At 42.1% G+C, this 22,451-nt stretch overlaps 1 protein-coding gene across 1 annotated transcript in view; it reads right to left on the reverse strand.

The window, feature by feature from the left end:
• The window catches only part of TRIM65 (tripartite motif containing 65), a 56,578-nt gene extending 37,376 nt beyond the window's left edge, over positions 1 to 19,202 (reverse strand). Inside the window, exons 1-2 of the mRNA XM_089690655.1 lie at positions 18,642 to 19,202; positions 11,944 to 12,039 (exon numbers count right to left, since the gene is read on the reverse strand). Coding sequence (XP_089546781.1) covers positions 11,944 to 12,039; positions 18,642 to 19,094 — 549 coding nt within the window. The 5' untranslated portion in view covers positions 19,095 to 19,202. The remainder of the gene's footprint in view (positions 1 to 11,943; positions 12,040 to 18,641) is intronic.
• Positions 19,203 to 22,451: the final 3,249 nt, after the last annotated feature.

Genomic DNA, 22,451 nt, shown 5'->3' on the forward strand with positions numbered 1-22,451 from the left:
CTTGGTGATCTAAATGTTTGCAGCTGACCAAACTTAGAGACACTGTCGCCAACTTAAAAACATGCAAGTAAAAGCATATAACGAAATTAAAATGCTTAGCTGCAATGCTTATCCTTCTCATAAACAATTTCTATGTGCCTATTTGCCTTTGATCTGGCTGAGTAATTCAACCACTCCAGTAAGCACAGTTACAGTCCCTTCTGCCTCCTGCCCTCTCATTTTCTTGGAGTGTCCAAATACTATCTGTGCTGGTCCAGCTCCTCTGCTCCTCCCCTCCCACCATAACCTTTTATGTAGTTGCTAAGAAGTTAAGGGGTCTGCTGATATTGCATGAAAGATGGCAGCACACTGCGTCAGTCTCCAACCATTTAGATGTCTACATGAGGTAGGCTTTTACAGCTGGAAATCTGTACTGTGTGGGGCTATCCTGTACTATCAGGGGTCTCTGTAATGCGGGGGCTGTGTAATGGAGAGGTTGGGGGCAGGTCAATTTTGGTTATACAGCTGTGGTATCCACCCCTGAGTTCTGTTTGACTTGTACTCCTGAACTCTGTACGTTACGCATTCCTGAACCGTGGGCCTTGTGTAATATGAGTTCTGAGCTCTGACCACACCCGCCATTTAGCGTGGCATGGCGTGCTGCGTGCACCGCTTCACTCTTTTCCATGCTGTGTGCACACTCTTTACTCTTTTCCACTCGGGGAAGAGTTGACAGGGTGATGTGAGTACCTGCACCTCTTCTCTGAGAAAAAAAAAGCCCTATTTACTAGGGATGCCCCGAAATTTTGGTGGCCAAAACGTTTTGGCCGATATGAAAATAAGCACCAATATAAAGGCCAAAAATAACCCCGCCCCTTGCTGCACCCCCGCTCAGTGGTTCTCAGCCTTACCTGAGAAACCATTGAACAATCCCGGAGTAGCGGCAAGATGAGTATCCCATGAGAATCAGTATCCCCTGAAGCATCTGTGCATGTGCCGGCTGGGCATAGAGATCAGTGAAGGAAAGATGGCCTCCACTTATCTCTATGCCCTTGGAGGACCGGAGCAACGTCACTACATCACTTCCGGGGCCTTGTAAAAAAGGACTTTTTTTTTTAAAAAAGCACTAGATCAATGCTTTTTTGATCTAATGCTTTACATTGTAGAGGAGAGATGTGGGGTCTTATTGACCCCATATCTCTCCATAAAGAGGACCTACCACTAATTATTTCTATCACAAGGAATGCATGCATTCCTTGTGATAGGAATAAAAGTGATTAAAACATTTTCTTTAAAGCAACAGTGTAAAAAATATAAAATATATAAAATAAATTAAAAAAAAAACTTTAAAATGCCGCCCCCTGCTTGTGCGCAGTAATGAACGCATATGTAGATCACGCCCACATATGTAAAGGTATCAAACCACACATGTGAGGTATCGCCACAAACCTCAGAGCAAGATATTTCTAGCACTAGAGCTCCTCTGTAACTTTACACTGGTAACCTGTAGACATTTTTAAAGTGTCACCCATGGAGATTTTTAAGTACCATAGGACGCCATTCCACGAGTGTACGCAATTTTAAAGCATATCATGTTGGGTATCTATTTGCTCGCCATAACATCATCTTTCAAATTTTACAAAAAAATGGTGTATATATTGTGTTTTTTTTCAGAATTAACCACTTCCCGTCTGGCCCATGTACATAAACGGCCGAATGGGGGCAGTGCCGAAGCGGGTGGCATTTTATAAACGGCCCCTCGCATTCACTGCCTGTGCGTGCTCCCTAGGAGCATCTTACTATTGCTGTTGCTTGTGTGGGTGGGTGGGTAGTATACTTCTCTGATGAGGGATTGGAGTTTTACACATCCCACCCACACAAGCAGCAGCAGTAGTAAGAAGCTCCACATTGGGGGTTCTTCCTTAACCCCTGAAAAGCACCAGAAGAGTCCTGGAAACAGGGTAGAGGAAGATGTCATCTTGGATTGCAGCTATAGCCCAGTGACATCATGCCAGAACAGGTAAGATTTGTGACAGCAGCTTCCCTGCACTGCTTTACTTGAGACCATACAATGTATATAAAAAGTCTACACACCCCTGTTAAAATGTCAGGTTTCTGTGATGTAAAAAAATGAGACAAAGATAAATCATTTCAGAACTTTTTCCACCTTTTAATGTAACCTATAAACTGCACAACTCAGTTGAACAACAAACTGAAATCTTTTAGGTGGAGGGAAGTAAAAATAAAAAACTAAAATAATATGGTTGCATAAGTGTGCACACCCTTAAACTAATACTTTGTTGAAGCACCTTTTGATTTTATTCCAGCACTCAGTCTTTTGGGTATGAGTCTATCAGCATGGTACATCTTGTCTTGGCAATATTTGCCCACTCTTCCTTGCAAAAACACTCCAGAGCTGTCAGATTGCGAGGGCATCTCCTGTGTACAGCCCTCTTCAGATAACCCCACAGATTTTTGATCGGATTCAGGTCTGAGCATTGGAAGGGCCATTCCAAAACCTGAATCTTCTTCTGCTGAAGCCATTCCTTTGTTGATTTGGATGTATGCTTTGGGTCATTGTCATGCTGAAAGATGAAGTTCCTTTTTATGTTCAGCTTTCTAGCAGAAGCCTGAAGGTTTTGTGCCAATACTGACTGATATTTGGAACTGTTCATAATTCCTTCTACCTTGACTAAGGCCCCAGTTCAAGCTGAAGAAAAACAGCCCCAAAGCATGATGTTGTCACCACCATGCTTCACTGTGGGTATGGTGTTCTTTTGGTGATGTGCAGTGTTGTTTTTGCGCCAAACATATCTTTTTGAATTATGTCCAAATAGTTCAACCTTGGTTTCATCAGACCATAACACATTTTCCCACATGCTTTTGGGAGACTGCAGATGTGTTTTTGCAAAATTTAGCTGGGCTTGGATATTTTTCTTCGCAAGAAAAGACTTCCGTCTTGCCACTCTACCCCATAGCCCAGACATATGAAGAATATGGGAGCTTGTTGTCACATGTACCACACAGCCAGTACTTGCCAGATATTCCTGCAGCTCCTTTAATGTTGCTGTAGGCCTCTTGGAAGCCTCCCAGACCAGTTTTCTTCTCGTCTTTTCCTCAATTTTGGAGGGACATCCAGTTCTTGGTAATGTCACTGTTCCGCCATATTTTCTCCACTTGATGATGACTGTCTTCACTGTGTTCCATGGTATATCTAATGCCTTGGAAATTCTTTTGTACCCATCTCCTGACTGATATCTTTTAACAATGAGATCCCTCTGATGCTTTGGAAGCTCTCTGCGGACCATGGCTTTTGCTGTAGGATGCAACTAAGAAAATGTCAGGAAAGACCTACTAGAACAGCTGAACTTTATTTGGGGTTAATCAGAGGCACTTTAAATGATGGCAGGTGTGTAGTGACTCCTGTTTAACATGATTTTGAGTGTGATTGCTTAATTCTCAACACAGCTACATCCCCAGTTATAAGAGGGTGCGCACACTTATACAACCGCATTATTTTATTTTTTTTCTGTTTACCCTCCCCCCCTATAAAATTTCAGTTTGTTTTTTAATTGAGTTGTACAGTTTATAGGTCATATTAAAGGTGGAAAAAGTTCTGAAATGGTTTATCTTTGTCTCATTTTTTTTACATCACATAAACCTGACATCTTAACAGGGGTGTGTAGACTTTTTATATCCACTGTATCGGTATTTTACATCATTGCCCCCTGTACTGTACCATGCCCTCCTGACTCTCCCCATACTGTACCCTTCTGCCCTCCCATACTGTATCCTACTCACCCCTGTATTGTGTTCTTCTACCTCCCCATACTGTGTCCTTTTGTTAACTCCTACCCCCGCTATATTGTGCACACCTGCCACTTCCCCATACTGTGCTCTCCTGCCCTCGTGTATTGTGTCCTCCTGACCCTCCTCCCCCCCGCATACTGTGCTCTTCTGACCCCAGTACTGTGCCTTGCTGCCCCCTGTACCATGTCCTCCTGACTCTCTCCTGTACTGTGCCCTCCTTCCTACTTTGTAGTAACTCCAACTTGGCCATGTCTGCACGTAAGATGAACCAAACATTACGACCCACTCATGTTTATAAATTTTGTAATGTTGCTGGACAATTGGTTTCATTACCTCAGGACACCTCAAAAATATTCTATTATTTTTTTTATTATTTAAAGATTTTTATTCCAAATTATTGTTCATGCCCTCTTCCCCTGTCCCCCAAACTGTGATGTCCTGGTTTGATGGCATTTCTTTACCATCTCTTTCTTCATCCCAACAGGAAGTTTTAAGTGCAATCTGTACAGAAGAGGATGTTCTCTCTATTATGAAATCACTTACCGGTAAATGCAATTCTGCTGCAGGGCAAGAAAGATACTTGGCACGATATTATAAGCAATTTGTGGCTCTATTGGTACCTCGTCTCACATACTTATACAGTTATATTTTACAAGGCTGTCAGTTCCCTGGGTAGATGTTGGGCAACATGTCACTGATCCCTAAGACTTCCACAGATCATACTCTGCCACAAAATCACAGACCAAGTTGGGTCATAAATAATGATCTTAAAATTTTCACTAGACTGTTGGAGTTGGGTTTCATCCCGAGTCACCAAATTACTGATAATATTTGTCTTGCTACCATTTTTATTCAAGATGCAAACTTTTTTTCGTGCAACGTACTGCTACTGAGCCTTGACATCTTTTGATAATATTCTCTGGCAATATTTAGAGTTTCTGTTACTGTGTTGTGGGTTCAAGCCAAAATTTCTGAACATCTTTAGGGCCTTATATAAATCTTCTTGTACCAGAATCCGCCTCCATGGATATAAATCCCTTTCCTATCTTGGAATTTAATTGCCCCATGTTGCAATTTCTATTATTTTTAAATTATGCCCCACTTTTGTCTAGGATTCGGGATATGCTCATGCTCTGGACTGCCTATCCAGTCTTGTTTTTAAGCTGCGTTACTGCCATTAAAATGAATGCCCTCCCAAAACGTATATATTTATTCGGGGCCCTCCCTATTCAGCTAACAAAATCATAATTGGACTTTTCAGATGGAGGTTAATACATTTATATGGACTAATTTTGCCCCATTTTGCTAGACTCACCCTATATTGTTCTTGACACAGTTGAGGTTTGGGCCTCAATATATTAGGTTGCATGGTTCTTCCCAATGGAACATTATTACCCTCCAGGGTTCCATGGGTTCGTTTTTGAGAGTTAGTCCATTTCACCCAATTTTTAGACACCGCCTTACTTAATCATATGGTTTCTCACTCTCTTACACTTTGGAACCTCTATAAAACAAAAACACAATATGGTTTCATCTACCCCACCTCATGTCTCATTTTTGGGCAATCCTGTTTTTTCCCATGCATTTTGTAGACCTTCATATTTCTCTTGGTGGATATTTCAAAAGCTACTTTTTTGGTCCATTTTTCAAACTAACTCCACTTTTGTATCTTTCTTAGTTCTCCAAGACACTAGTCATATTCAACAGCTTGAGCATTTCCGATATCTACAAATTTGCCACATTTTTCCTTCCACTAAGCCCTTACTTGCTACTCACCCTATTCTGTATTCAAAAGAATTTCTGAGAACTCCCCTGAAGGTAAAGGCCTTATTTCTGACATTTATAACTAAAGAATTGTTGTTAATTCCCCAGATAAATTGAAACATGTGTCTAAATGGGAGGAGGATTGTGGTACCTCATTCTCTCTGGAGGATTAGGAAGACTGTCTGACCAACCCATCAAAAGAGCACTCGATCCCTTTATGTTAGAGAAATGGCTATGAAGTTGTTAACCAGATGGTATCTAACCCCAGTCAAATTACATACTATTTACCCCACTGTATCACCCAAATGTTTCCGTGGCTGTCCTCTCCCAGGGACACTCTCACATGTTTCTTTGGCAAGGCGCAATAAGTTTGGCGGAAAATACCATTCTTTGCAGCTACATTGGTCTGTTGCCCAGTCTCATTAGCCATGGCTCAGTGCCTATTGTGCGCCCCCCTCTCTGGGGTTATTTATGTCCAAGAAAAAATTATCCATACGCTGTGTGTTGCAGTTCAATGGGTGATTGTGTTCTATTGGAAGTCCCCAGAAATACCCTTGCCACAGATCAAACGTAGTTTTGAGGCAGTCATGCTCTTGGAGAAATTGTTTCACATCCTACATAGTTCGAAGACTCACTTTGATGGTAAGTGGGACCCTTGGACATGCCATAAACACCTTTTTAACATAATTCATTTGCCCTTTTTCCCTTCTCAATCTCCCTGAGCCAGAGAATGCCTTGAGCTATAGGTACTTCTATCTTGCATAGCCTTCTGGTCTCTATATGACGCTATATTCTGTATCTAGATCTATTCTGCCATTTCGTCATTTTTATTGTATTGCTACTGTCATATGTCACACCTGATATGTACCATGTTTTGGTCTGTTTATGCATACTGTATGCATCATCATGAGTATCAAGTTTCTTTACTTGTTACACTTTTATATATTTTGTTATGGATACATTTATATTTCTGTTTTTCTTTGTTATCTTAAACCACCGGAAGATTTATCGCCACTTTTTGCTATTCAGCACTGCCCTATTTCAACTGGTAATTGTGCGTTCATGCAATGCTGTACCCAAACAAAATTTGTCCTTTTTTCACACAAATAGAGCTTTCTTTTGGTGGTATTTTATCACCACAGGGTTTTTTATTTTTTGTGATATGAACGAAAAAAGACCGAAAAAGAGATTTTCTAGTTTCCGTTACAAAAAATATCCAATAAGCCCAAAGTTTGTCATAAATCTAGGCCAAAATGTATTCTGCTACATGTCTTTGGTAAAAAAAAATCCCAATAAGTTTATTTTAATTGTTTTTTGTGAAAGTTATAGCATCTACAAACTATGGTATATATACTGGAATTTACACAGCTTTTACTTTCTGTCTGCCCATCACATTTCTTGAGGTACTAAAATACCAGGGAAGTACAAAGATCCCACAAAATGACCCCTTTTTGGGAAGTAGATACCCCAAGGAATTTGCTGAGAGGCATGTTGAGTTCATGTTGAGTTCATGGAAGATTTTAGTTTTTTGCCACAATTTTTTTTAAAAATTACCAATTTTTTTTGTTTACACAAAGTTATGATTTAAATGATATATTGCTCGTGCATACCATGGGTATATGTGGAATAACACCCCAAAACATATTCTGCTACTTTTTGGCAGCCAAAATCTAATGACCACTGTAAGGCTTTCAAAGGGCTTATTTCCTCATTTCACTCTCTCACTACCTATCACAGTTCTGGAGGCCCTAAAATGCCAGGATAGTACAAACACCCCCCCCCCCACACACACACACACACACACAGCAAATGACCAATTTTTGGAAAGTAGACAATCTAAGGAATTTGATAAGAGCCATGGTAAGTATTTTGCAGATATAATTTTTGTCACAGGGTTTTGAAAAAGAATCTGCAAAATACTCACCATGCCCCTTAGCAAATATCTTGGAGTGTCTACTTTCCAAAAAGGGGTCATTTTGGGGGGGGTGCTTCTGCTATCCTGGCATTTCAGGGCCAACATTGGAAGCTTCTGCCACAGATCACCCACTTTTCTAACCACTTGAAGAACAAGCCTTTTCTGACACTTTTTGTTCACATAAAAAAAACAAAAAAATGCACAAAAACACAAAACATAGCCTTTACAGGTCACCACTTTATATTTACACAGGAGTTCTAGTGCTAGAATGACTGCCCTCAATCTGATGTTCATGGTGATACCTCACATGTATGGTGCAATCTGTTTACATACCAACATGGGACCAACGCTTGCGTTCGTCTTTGCACATGAGCATGGGAAGGGGGGCAAGGAGGGGGTGATTTTTTTTTTATTTTTACCCCCTCTTTATCCCCTGTGACAGCAATAGGCAATGACAGGTATTCTGCTCTGAGAAATTTGGGGTCTATTAGACTCTAGATATCTCCCCTGCCCTTACATCATCTGATCTCACCAAGATCGATGTGATCAGATGCTTTCCCAATTTAAAAATGGCGCTGTCAATATCTGGTGAAACGGAAATGATGAAATGCTCAGAGCTTCTGGTTTCTTAGACCATAGAGATGATCAGAGCCATTCTGGTCTCTGATCAGATCTATGGTCATCCGGTGGAACTGCTGGCTGCATTCTCAGATTCCCCTGTGGGACAGGAGAGCCCAAGAAAGCCATGGAAGGCGGCTGGGGGGAAAACGTCCTATCCCACTGGTTCTAAAAACAATCCAGCAGCTAATTAGCAGCTGTGATTGCTTTTGCATGAAAGCCGAGCACCAGCTGAAAAAATGATACCAGGATAATGCCTGTATCTGCAGGCATCGTCCCGGTATAACCACTCAAAGTCCAGCGACGTACCAGTCCGTTGCTGGTCCGTGTTGGGCATATATGTAACAGCAGAGAACACGGGTATGTGATGAATCAAGTGTGTGGACCAAAATACCTGCAATTCATTCTTTTTTGTAATGTTAAGGGTTAGGCCCAAAAAAGTTTTAAATTCAGAAACTGTGATAGGTATTCATGTGAATTGCCTGGAAAGAGCTGAATTTGGGTGGGTGGTGATGTATTGTTGTTCGTATAAATTGCCTGGCAATTTATACAAATTTTCTGTGAAAAACAGCGAAGGGGCAAAACGCTAGTGCTGGCAGCAAGCAAGGCTAATTCTGCTAACACTGCATTTTTGGGGACACTATACAAAGGAGGCACTCGTATAGTTCTGTTCATGATCAATATATTGATCCGTACAAACACTATACTAGTAATGGTGGTGATCAGCGACCAATAGCATGTGTGCGATAGTGTGTGGGCAATATAACTCTAGCTGACCCTGGCTGGGTGGGGCGCTAATTGACCCTGATGTTATCTGATGTCACTAGTGGCAGGAATACAGCGATCAGTGAAAAATTGTATATACTGACACTGTACTAATGGCACTAGCTGGGTGATGGGGCGATCAAAGGGTTAATAGGGGCGATCAAAGGTTTAAATGCGCTAATCTAACGTGTGTGTGTAAAATGTAGTGCTTTTATTCACAATGTGGTGTTCTCTTTTCTCTCGCTGGGTGAGGGAGCAGCGGGGGGAGCAGACGCCACCTTAATCTGAAATAGAAAGCAACGTAAGGTTATGACGCTTTGCCCAGAGCCGCTGCTTGCCAACACAATGCGAGCAGATGGTCTGCAAGTGGTTAAAAAGAAAAAAGACAAACCCTTAAAGCTATTTTTTTTTTTTAATTCTCAATACAGTATATTTTATTATATTTTTTTTCATGTTTGTATTATTTTTTAAAATGCTTCTATCAGAGTAGTGCAACCTTCACTGCTGGACACACAGGCAGGAATCCCAGATGGAAACACAGCAAGGCACAGATCTCACCTCCCAGCATTAGGTTCAACCCCCTATGCATGTTTCATCTAAACTGCCTTGAGAAAGTCTTAGGCCACATGCACTCTGGGCATTTTGAAAACGCTGGTAGAGTTCGCATTATAGAGTCACATTAAACATGCAAATTTTTCTGCGTTTTGTAGCATTTTTGCATTAGCGTATAGCTGCATTTGCCTCATTTACCCTCATTAGCATTTTTAGCACAACAAAAATAGAAAAAAAATGTGTCTCAAAAATGCCGGTCTGTTGCGTTTTTACCACATTTGCAAGCGTTTTACAGCTAAAAAAACTCCTCTAGAATGCCCATGCCTAAAAAGCTGATTAAAGCCAATGTGTGCATGCACACATACACTATACTGCCAAAAGTATTGGTCGGCCTGCCTTTACACGCACATGAACTTTAACGGCATCCCAGTCTTAGTCCGTAGGGTTCAATATTGAGTTGGCCCACCCTTTGCAGCTATATCAGCTTTAACTGTTCTGGGAAGGCTGTCCACAAGGTTTAGGAGTGTGTCTATGGGAAGGTTTGACCATTCTTCCAGAAGCACATTTTGTGAGGTCAGGCACTGATGTAGGATGAGAAGGCCTGGCTTACCGTCTCCGCTCTAATTCATCCCAAAGGTGTTCTATCGGGGTGAGGTCAGGACTCTGTGCAGCCAGCCAAGTTCCATCACCACAATCTTGCTCAACCATGTCTTTATGGACCTTGCTTTGTGCACTGGTGTGCAGTCATGTTGGAACAGGAAGGGGCCATTCCCAAACTCTTCCCACAAAGTTGGGAGCATGAAATTGTCCAAAATGTCTTGGTATGCTGACGCCTTAAGAGTTCCCTTCACTGGATCTAAGGGGCCAAGCCCAACCCCTGAAAAACAACCCCACACCATAATCCCCCCTCCACCAAACATTACACTTGGCACAATGCAGTCAGGCAAGTACCATTCTGGCAATCACCAAACCCAGACACACCCGTCTTTGATGAGTGTCTGTTTATACATCTTATTTTGTAAGTGTGCAATTTGATGCTTGTCAGAAATAAACCCATTGTGCTACACTCAGATTGGAGCTTTTATGCTTGTTTTTCAAAGTCTCTTCTAACTCTCTACAGCAACAGCGTCTGGATTATAGCCTTGGAATACCCACATAGAGACACTCTTCTCCTTGTATAATTGTGGACTGTCTCTTTCCCCTGCTGAGCACTACATTTCCTTACATTGTATGATTTGTGTTCTGTATATCATCATTGTGTTGAGCAGGGAGCCATCTATTGAGCATTCATGCAAACTGCATCTATTTTTAGTCCCCTTCAACAAGACCAGGATGTTTGTTAAAACAAGATTTTCTATTAAACCACTGCAGCCATTCAGCTTCTAGAATAACACCAGTGAAGGCCTCCTTTCTCCCTTTGCTACACATATGCCTGTAAGTTCTTTTTACTGTGCTTGTCAAAACCATATACATAGATAGATCACATTTAAATGTATTCACTGTGATTTCTAGGTAGATGTTTGCAAGAAATATGTTCTTTGTATACATTTGTAATTTGCACTGCCATTTTACAGAAATTTTCACATAAGTAAATTCAGTTTTGGAATGAAACAAAACACTGCTTCTGTCAGTTTTGTCAGCTAGCTGTTGGCTTAGTAGGACAATTTCACAATTGTTGGTGTCAGTAGGAATTGTCAATAGCTTAAAATAAAACTTAGATGGGCATCCTAGCGAACGTATTATACAGGGATATGGGAGATGGTATTGACATAAACACACACACATCCGCACAGGTTGAACTGAATGGGCTGGTGTCTTTATTTAACCTTACCAACTATGTAGCTTTATATATTCCTGTAACAAATAAATGAATAGGGCAACCATATGCTTCTTATAGAATCATGCCCATTATAAATGAATCCCTCACCCTAATTAAAGTATATGCTCCTCCTACAATGTCCTGCTGGACACACATTAAGAAAAAGGTGTCCCTGAAAACTGTTTTTTAAATGTTGGCAACTGTGTATACTGTATAATCTTATGGGAAGGTTTGTTGTTAAAATGAATGGTCTGGTGACAGGGTTTCTTTGAAGCGTAGCCAAATCCAAAAAAGGAAAATGTAATATTTTGCAGCCTACAAGTCCTTAGCTATGGTGTCTGAATTAGTATTCTTTTTAATCTTTTTTTCCTTTTTTTTCACCCAAAGATCCTGCCACTCGCTGTACCGTTTATAGGGGATCATCATCATCCTTGGCTGTTCATCTTGTTTGGACTAGAAACCTCCCCCTCTCCTCATCTCTATGGATGGTGACCCCATATAGCTGGAAAGGGTGATCACATTGTTTGAGATCTCACATTTACACAGGGAATTACCAGAATTGAAGATTTTTGGCAGGATCAACAGGTATTTTTCTGTACAGAAAAATGTATAGGTATTGGTAGGCTAGAATATGTTCCCTTTTTGTTCTTGGGTATAGATATCCTTTCAGATCCAAACAATGAAGCGGCAGCCTGGATTACATTACTTACTTATCCCATACCTTAAACTGCTGACTTTTACTATTCCAGTCCTTAATCTCTTTTTCTGTCATCTCTTTCTGGCGGCCATTGCATTCAAAATCATTCCGGAGATTCCTCTGTAACATGAGAGAAAAAGAATTGTCAAATGATGTTGTGTAGATCCATAAGGCTCTATTCAGACTTACAGTATTTGTTGCACTAGCAAATGTAAAACGTGTTTTTTTACCTTGCATTGTGGCAACACATGAAACTAAGCGCGATGTGTTGTGGTGCCATTCATTAGGTCACAATGATTAGTGGATTAACTCCTTCAGGATGGAGAATAAAACAAATGTTAATGTGGATCTTCACCCTCCATGTCATCATCCCTCCTCCAGTCTTTGCACGATTAGGGATGAAGTTGGCTGACCCTGCCCCCATTGAACGTCATTCGCATAGGTGAACAACATGCACTATTTCCCGTAGCCTTCCGGGATACAATTGTCATATATCCCGGTAGGCAAAGCCTTTCATTCAGTAAAAGAGGAGGGAGTGGGCCTAGCGGGGTGTTTCGATGACTTCAATGCAAAACATGGTGGCACAGGAGCATGTGCTGACAGAAGAGTGAAGGATCTCCATTGGACAGTGTATCTAAAATGTGTTGATCTCACCATCGTGAAGGTAGGGGTTAATTTAAAAATTACAGGGGTAGGGAGGGTGAAAAACTGCTTTAATGCCTAAACACAATTTGGCAACTTTGACATGTGCTAGTACAACTGTACATATCATCACAACTACTATGTGTATCCAGGTGGATTATACCATGTTTTTTCAGGACAAATGGGGCTTTCTTTTGGTGGTTAACCACTTGCCATCCGCCCAATAGCAGAAATACTGTCGCAGGGCTGCACAAAGTCATGTATATACAGTATATGTGATTTGTATTTCTGGGTAGTGGGCACATGCCGCCCTCCTGTGCCACCATTGGCAGCTACGGATGTCAATCACCGGGCCCCGGCTAGAGATTCTCCGCCGGCACATGGCAATCGCTAAGTAAAACTGACAGGGGAGAGACCTGTATCTAAACAGCACATGTCTCTCTCCTGCAAGCAACAAGCGTGCTGCTTTGTATTTCTCTGCACAGCACAGAAATACACAGCAGCATGTTTCCCTAGTAAAACACACACAGCACATAACGTATAACAGCACACAGTTAACCCTTTGATCGCCCCAGATGTTAACCTCTTCCTGCCCAGTGTCATTAGTACAGTGTCAGTGCTTTTTATTAGCACTGATCACTGTATTGGTGTCACTGGGGATGCCAGTGGCAGTTAGTCAGTTCCCCCCAGTGTCAGAATGCCCGCCGCAGTCCCGCTATAAGTTGCTGATCGCCGCCATTACTAGTATAAAAAAATAAAAATTCCAATATATATACCGCCATTTTCAGACGCTATAACTTTCAAATAAACCAATTCATTTACACGTATTGGGATTTTTTTTTAGCAAAGACATGTAGCAGAATACATTATGGTGTAAATTTATGAAGAAATTAGATTTTTTTTTTTTTTTGCTAGACATGTTTAATAGCAAAAAGTCAAAAATATTGTTTTTTTTTTTCAGAATTGTCAGTCTTTTTTTGTTTATAGCACAAAAAATAGAAAACGCACAGGCGATTAAATACCACCGAAAGAAAGCTCTATTTGTGGGGGGAAAAAGGAACATACATTTCATTTTAGTGCAGTGTTGAATGACTGTGCAATTACCAGTTAAAGTAACTCAGCGCCGTATCACAAAAAATGGCCTGGTCAGGAGGGGGGGGGGGGGGGGTTGAATCCTTTAGAGGGCAAGTGGTTAATGGTAATGGGTATCCCCTGATTTTTTTCTATTATCATAGGAAAACTGGCCCAAAATAGTAAAAAAATATATTTTTTATAATGTAGTTTCATATTCCTTCTTATTATCATAATTTACCACCAAAGAACAACCCAATATAAATTCTCCTGCTCCTGATAATTATAACAACACCATATATGTGTACATTATTTGTTGTTTGTACACATAGTAGGGCCCAAAAACAATAGTGCGCATTTTGCTTTTTTTTTCTCCTACCTAAAACATGCTGACACTAAATTAAAAAATGCTTTTATAAAAAAAACTTTCACCAAACCTTGATCTAGCAATTTTTTTTATTTATTTTTTTTATTATTATTTTTTTTTTTTTTTACACACTTTTTGTTTGTTGACATTTTTCTTCCCTGCAAGGAGAGAAAAATGCCACACATGGGCAGGCTGCACAGTGACTGATCACTGTAATAGCTAATCAGAGGCTATCACAGTGATCAGATGACCAGGAATTAAAAGTCCCAGCTCCCAGTCATTATTATGAGATCTGGGGTTTTAACTGTAATGTCTGGCTCTAAAGAGCCTCGCCCAGTCCTGTATGTTAAGAATTCGTGCAGACAGGTGATTAGGTTGCTGTGTACAGATGTGGCTCCATACAAACTGAATGATTGGCTGGATCCAGTTTGTGTTAAGCCAGAACCACCAGCCATTAATGCAAACTGTCTGCAACCAGGACTGGTCAGAGGCCCTAATCACATGTAACTTCTGATATGAACAATTACATATGCAGAACTACCCCCTTAGAAGTCGCTAGAAGATTTGGGTCCAACTATATTCATGCACAGCCAGGCATCACACATCTTCACCAAGACTTGGATCCGGAGTCAGAAATCAGTCCTTGATCTTTGGCGTTGTTGTTTTATTTAGGGGATTTGAACCAGGATAGGGTTTGGGGTGTACAGGATGCCCAAGGACACTGACTGAAGGACTGATGGACTGAAGGACCTGAGGACAACTTCCTGGAACTATTTACAAACCTTCTCTGCAGCACAGTCTCTGTTGGAGAGCTAGCCACCCCAGACCCTACATCTTTACCCAGCAATCTAGAGGTATCCCTGAACAGGGGATTCGGTTTTTGTCACTTTAAAAGATGAACAGTAGGTGGTTAATCTGGTTTCCCTCAAGAGTGCTTCTTCCCCTATCCACCCAGGGTGTGTAGGTGTACTCACTCAGATCCTCTCCTGTACCACTGGTGGGTCGGTGGCTGCTACCAGGCCTATCAGCAGGGCCGCTCCTTCCCTGCCATACAGGCAGTCCTCGATCTGGGGGTCAGTCAGCTCTGAGCTTTCCTCCTTTCCAGCTCCAGACCTGCAGGTAGGCCCCACTGGGCCTCCTCACAGCCTCCTGCCTTCTTCCTCACTAGCTTCCACCCAAACTCTCCTGCAACTGAGCAGGCTCCAGCACTTTTAAGGGTGTCCCAGCCCCTTGCCAAGCCTTCTGTTGGGGATAAGCTGGGATCCCTCAAGAGTGCAACCAGCCACTCCTCCAATCCACCTATTGTCTCTAGGTCTTCCTCCAAAGCCCTAAAGCAGCGGAAAATTCCAGAGGGGCTGGCCTGCAGAGCCTCTCAGCTCCTGACCACAATTTAACCTTCTATCACACTCAGGCTACTACTCAGCCCTCCTCTCTATCAATTGAACACTAATTCCCCCTAGCAAACTAGGAGGGCGCCATGCTCTAGCCATGCTCGCACACAGTGTTTGCTTGGAACTAGTTTCCATACCTGCAAGAATCTGCAATTTCTATATAAAGCACTGGTACTGGTCCTGGTACTGCTCGAGTGGTTTGCCATTGGGGACACAGAGAGCATTACAACTTGACAGAGATTCTATTCCTTCCCTATTCTATCCAAAATTGAACAAAATAAAGTTTTACCTTTTTATATACACGTTAATAGGACTTTTTGTTATATTTTAGGGCATCATTAAAACATGCTATACATTTTCCTATTTTGCAAGGAGAGGAAGGAGCTGGCAACCGTAGATAGTAGTGGTGCACCGAAATGAAAATTCTGGTGCCAAAACCGAGAATTCAAGATGCGCTTGGCTGAAAACTGAAACCGAAATGGACAGTTTTTAAAAATTAATATTTTTTTCAAACACAATTTTTTTGGAACAAAATACACTTTAATGATTAAAAATAAAACACAATATATACCCCAATTTTTTTTAAATATGAAAGATGTTACGCAGAGTAAATTGATACCCAACATGTCATGCTTTAAAATTGCGCACGCTCATAGAACGGCGTCAAACTAGGGTACTACTTAAACATTTCTACAGGTTAGTAGTTACAGAGTTGGCCTAGCGCTAGAATTATTGCTCTTGCTCTGATGTTCATGGTGATAACTCACATGCCTACATATGCATTCACCACTACATGTGAGCACAGGAGGACTGGAGCACTTTAAACGGTGGGGTTTTTATTTATTTATTTATTTATTTATTTTACACTGCCCTTTTAACAAATTTTCATCACTTTTATTCCTATCACAAGAAATGCATGCATCCCTTGTGATAGAAATAATTAGTGACAGGTCCCCTTTATGGAGAGATATGGGGTCAATAAGACCCCACACCTCTCATTTACAATGTAAAACATTAGATCAAATAAAGCATTGATCTAGTGCTTTAAAAAAATGGCCTTGTTTACAAGATGCCGGAACCGGAAGTGACATCGCTACGGTCCTCCAAGGGCATAGAGATGAGTGGAGGCCATCTTTCCTTCACTTATATCTATGCCCAGCACTGGGATCGTTTGGTGGTTTCTCAGGTAACCGAGTGGCGGCGGGTGGCGGGAGCGGTGAGGGGCGGAAGCGTCGAGGGGGCGGGTTATTTTCACCACCTGTATCGGTGCTTATTTTCATATCAATGGGGGTGTTTTCGGCCAAAAACGTTTTGGCCACCAAAATTTTGGAGCACCCCTAGTAGATAGATGCTCTCTTGGGCTCTTATTGCTTCCTGTGTCTCTCTGTTTCAATGACACCTATTGTTCTTCATTTAGGGCTGTTTTTCTGGTGAGGGAGGGGGGATCAGGCTCAGGGACCCAGAGGAATAAAGTAGGTGGCACGTGCAATGGTGAACTGTGTATGTGGCAAAATTGCTTGAACAGTGGAAGGGGCTAAAAACTTGAGTGCATGTTACACAGAGCACATGGATCATACTTGAGACACAGATCGCAGGGGTTAGGAGTTAAGTTTGTAATGTGCAAAGGGCAGGAGTGCATATCACACAGAGTACAGCAAACAGAAAGCAGAGAGCATAGGTCAGGGGTGCAAAACATACAGAGTACAGGGATCAAGACTATGTAACATACAGAGTACAGGGATCAAGAGTATGTAACATACAGAGTACAGGGATCAAGACTATGTAACATACAGAGTACAGGGATCAAGAGTATGTAACATATAGAGTACAAGGGTCAGAAGTGTGAGACCAGCAGAGTGCAGGGGTCGGGTGTGTGCAACACACAGTGAAGGGGTCAAGAATGCATCACATATAGAGTGAAAGGGTCAGGAGAGTGAAATGCACCGTCAGTAGGGTACAACAAAACATTCCCTCCCATTAGCTACAGAATCCCTCCCACAACAGAGAATTTTCCCCCAGTATCACCCTCCCCCTTCAGTAAAGCTCTGCTACCTCAGTGCAAAACTTCCCACTCAATACAGCTCTGACCCCTCAGTAATGCCTCCCCCCTGTACAGCTCTCCTCCTCCGTAGACCTACTCCCTCCTCAAGAAAGTTCTATCTCCACCTCTCCCTCAGCACAGTTCTTCCCTGTCAGTATGTTTCTCTCCACTTTCTTTACACCTCTCCCTCCCAGTACAGCTCTTCCTCCTCACTACATTTATGCCCACTCAGTACAGCTCTTCTCCTCAGTACAGCTCTCCCCCTTAGTACAGATCTTCCCTTTCAGTACATTAGTACATTTATCCCCACTCAGTACAGCTCTCCCCCTCAGTATAACTCTCTTCCCTCAGTACAGCTATTTTTATCAGTAACTCTCCCCTCTCAGTACAGTTCTTTTTTTTCCATACATTTGCCCCACCCCATACAGCTTTCTCCCCCTCAGTACATCTCTTTTAATCAGCACACCTCTCCCCGCTCCGTACACCTCTCCCCACTCCGTACACTTCTCCCCACTCTGTACACCTCTCCCCACTCTGTACACCTCTCCCCATCCCCACTCTGTACACCTCTCCCCATCCCCACTCTGTACACCTCTCCCCACTCTGTACACCTCTCCCCACTCTGTACACCTCTCCCCACTCCGTATACCTCTCCCCACCCTGTACACCTCTTTCCACTCCGTACACCTCTCCCCACTCAGTACACCTCTCCCCATCCCCACTCCGTACACCTCTCCCCACTCCGCACACCTCTCCCCACTCTGTACACCTCTCCCTACTCCATACACCTCTCAGTACAGCCTTCCCCCTCAGTACATCTCTTTTTCTCCATACAGTTATCTTCCATCAGTACGTTTAATTTTGTCAGTCCAGCTCTCCCCTCCTCAGTCCAGCTATTTTTGATCTATTTTTTCCTCAGTACAGTTCTATTTCTCAATACAGCTCACCCCTTCAGTATAGCCCTCTCTACGTTGTAGACCTCTGCCACCCCAACACTAGCTCATATGCTGTGCCACAGATGCTCAGGGAGGGGGTTGATCCACCCAACCATCCCCATTATCTCCATCTCCGCCCTCATTTATTGTTCGGGTGTCACTGAGACAGGATTTGAATGGAAATCTGCTAATTAAAAACTTGTCTCTTCTCCGCTCTATCAAACACCAAAGAAAAAAAAAAAAGTAGCTGTGAAGTGTCTGTGTGGGTCTCTCACCCTCTCTTTCTCACTTTGCTCTTCTATCTCCTGCAGATCATGATTGCGGCAGCGTTTCATCATGCACTTGTAGCATATGCACCGTTTCTCTGTGCAGCAATATGAAATCAATTCTTGATTGTGGTCCTGGCACACGGTCTTAACTCCCTTCGGTCCACTTTCTGGTGCCGCTGCCACCAGAAACCTTTGCTGCTCCAGTTCTTTATAATCGTCCACCACCTTTTGCAGGCTAACATTTTTTTGGGGTTCTGGCCGCTGGGCAAAGTTTTCCCTGCAGGTAGGACAGTTGAAGGTATCGGGTACAGGAATTGGGGAATCCCAGTGCGCATGGATACATTTCTGGCAGAACGTGTGTCCACAAAGAAGACTTAAAGGGCTGCTGAATATTTCAAAGCAGATGCTGCAGCTCAGACTGCTCTTGATAGAATCCAGCTCCTTCAGAGTTTTCGACATTGTACAACGAATGGACGCAGGTAACAGCCACAGGAGGAAGCTGTTATGGGGAAGACGCAGTGACAGAACTGAGACAACAAAACAGAAGAAACGAAACTGAAACTTGTTCCAGGAGGAGGAGGGCGTGCGTGGAGGAGGGGTGACAGAAGTCACATGGAACAGAAGAAACAAATGTAACCACTTCAGCTCCAGGCCTATTCTGACACTTCTCTCCTACATGTAAAAATCACGGTTTTCTTTGCCTGAAAATTACCCCCAAAACCAATATATTTTACATACATATATATATTTTATACACAGTATTTGCACAGCAGTTTTTCAAACAATTTTTTAGGAAAAAATACATTTAATAAATTTTAATGCACAAAAACACAATATCCAACTGTTTGGTAAAATATAAAAGATGATGTTACGCCGAGTAGCGCACACTCATGGAATGGAGATAAATTACGGTACATTAAATTCTATAAATTATCCATAGGTGACTCTTTAAAAGCCTTTTACAGATTAATAGCTTAGCATTACACAGGAGGTCTGGTGTTGGAATTATTATGTTTGCGGCGATACCTCATATTTGTGGTGCGAACACCATTTGCATATATGTGCAGGACCTACGTAAACGTTCGCTTTTGCGCAAGGGTATTTAAAATTTTTTAAATTCTATTATGTTATTACACTTTTTTAAAGCCTTTTACGTGTTAATAGCTTAGCGTTACACAGGAGGTCTGGTGTTGGAATTATTACGTTTGCGGCAATACCTCACTTGTGTGGTGCGAACACCGTTTACGTAGATGTGCATGACCTATGTAAACATTTGCTTTTGCGCAAGGGGACGGGGGGATTTTACTTTTTTGATTTTATTATTTATGGTATAACATTTTTTAAAACAAAAAATTCCAAAAACAACCTCCTGCGCTTAAATGGAATCCTATCCTTTAAAAGCTGCCGACACCAAACTTATACCCAAGTAAGTGAATGATCAATTAAAATAAATAGTGTAGCGCCAATAATACTAACAAATTACGTGTTAAAATGCACAAACTCTATATACATCCCCTACATATATATATCCAAGGTGATAATTCAATACATAAATAATAAAATAGTTGTGTCATACGTGAATTCCCTCACGGGGAATATTTAGTGAAAAAAGTGACAAACACATTTCTATTTGCACATTGTGAAACAATATGTATACTGGTGCACAAAATTAGTGAACAAATAATCAATTCAAAAAGTCCAAAATGATATAATAATAGTAATACGATAATTTGTGATGATCCTCACACTTCACTCTTCATGCAAGAATATATAATGTGCCGTATACGTGGTACACACGTGCCAATCCTTTACCAGCCAAAATACCCCCTCACCTCCTTCATTAGACCCCACAGGGTCAACACGCTTTGAGGATCAAGTGATCCTATCAGAATGGGTCCCTCTCAGGCTTTCCCCTCACGTCTCCAGCCTCCAACAGACTAACAGCCAGCTCCTCACAGGATGATGATAAGACACAAACAGAGACCCTCCATAGTGCAACCGGTTTTTATTGCATCAAATTTAAAACGACAATAAGTATTACACTCACATTTGCCCACGAGTTTTCCAGCTTTTTACCACATGCTATGGGTGTACTCAACAGGGTGATCCAATATGGCCCCCACACCAAAAATGACGTCACCGGAAGCTCCTCCCCTCGTACCAACGCGTTGCGCCACGTTACCCTGATGAAGTCACGAGGTGGGAGTGGCGCAACGCGTCGGTACGAGGGTCCACTAAAAAGTTACTCTGCCCACTCCATAGTTACTCCGCCCAGTCCAACCTTTTCACAGTTACTCCAGCCACTCCAACCACACAACAGTTACTCAAGCCACTCCACCCAGTTACTCCGCCCACTGCAGTTGTAGACTACTGGTGGAGGCAAGAACACTTCACACAATTTCCCCAGATATTGTAGCTTTTCTAGTTATTATTTTTTTTACACTTGTTATTTTTTTCTTTTCTATTAATTTTACTTTTATGCTATCAGAAGGAGGATAACAAGACCCCTATGATTTTGTGCTTTTGGCAGTGACAGGTCCTAATTATGGAGACTATTAGGCCCCCCAATGTCTCCCCTGCACTCCAATACAGCTAATCAAGCACAGACTGTGGCAGCCAGGGAATGACAGCTCTGAAACTGGAAATGTTGAAATTTGTTAATCACAGTAATACAGGTCAGAACAGTTCCAAGATGGCAGTGTTTCCATGTATCCCATAAGTACATTGTCAGCCTATAGAATATGTAAACCCAATATTTCCTATTCCTTATATGTGCCTGCAGTACCATGTACTTGTATAAAAGGTATCCTGTTCTCTTTGCATTGCTTCCTTTGTGTGAAATCCCTGGTGTTCCTGACAGTCCCTCTGCTTTCCTGTTAAACACTGACTACACTTGGCATGAGAGCACAACATGGACAGTTCTGTAAGTGTTTGGGAACTCAGCCTACTTTCCTCCAATGATCAGACTTGTCCCAACACCCACCCCTGCACAGCCATTCACTCGGTGTACTGCCGTTTCTCCTCCCCCAGCTCTTATGCAGCTGAGAACAAAGGGTATGTGATCACTTATGAAAAAAAAAAAAAGGTGTATATAATATTCTTTTTATATATATACGCAAATGTACCTTTCATTTCTATTTTAAACTGAATGGGTTGTTTTACAAGGTGAGGGTTTACAATCACTTTACCTCATCCCATGAACTAATAGCCTTCATCTTTAACCCCTTGGTTCCGGCGCCTCCCGGCTTCTGAAACCCTTAAAGGGCCAGGAGGTGCCGGCACCAAGGGGTTAAGGATGAAGGCTATAGATTCATGGGATGAGGTAAAGTGATTGTAAACCCTCAACTTGAAAAACAACTCATTCAGTTTAAAATAGAAATGAAAGGTACAACATTTGCGTATAAATATAAAAAGAACATTATATACACCTTTTTTTTTTTATAAGTGATCACATACCCTTTGTTCTCAGCTGCATAAGAGCTGGGAGAGGAGAAACAGCAGCACACTGATCTTCCCAGTGAATGGCTGTGCAGGGGTGGTTGTCAGGACAAATCTGATCATTGGTGGGGTGGAGTTTTAGGGTCATGTGACAGCCGTGATTCGCCGTCACAGCATTCACATAATCGGGAAAGGTCCCAATCGGAAGAGGAGATTGGGACCTTTCCGTGAGTACCAGACGTGTGTTGGGAGCGCGCGCTCTCAGCACATACGTTTTTCTTAATTGCACGCAAATGTGAGGCCGCTTGGCGTCAAGGCCCACATGCCAGGAAGCCGCATGTTTGCGTGCGGCCAGCGCCAAGAGGTTAAGCAGTGGAT

This window comes from Staurois parvus, unplaced genomic scaffold (assembly GCF_062004578.1).
Source record: "Staurois parvus isolate SC_StPar_1 unplaced genomic scaffold, SC_StPar_1.0 ptg000538l, whole genome shotgun sequence".
Classification (NCBI taxonomy): domain Eukaryota; kingdom Metazoa; phylum Chordata; class Amphibia; order Anura; family Ranidae; genus Staurois; species Staurois parvus.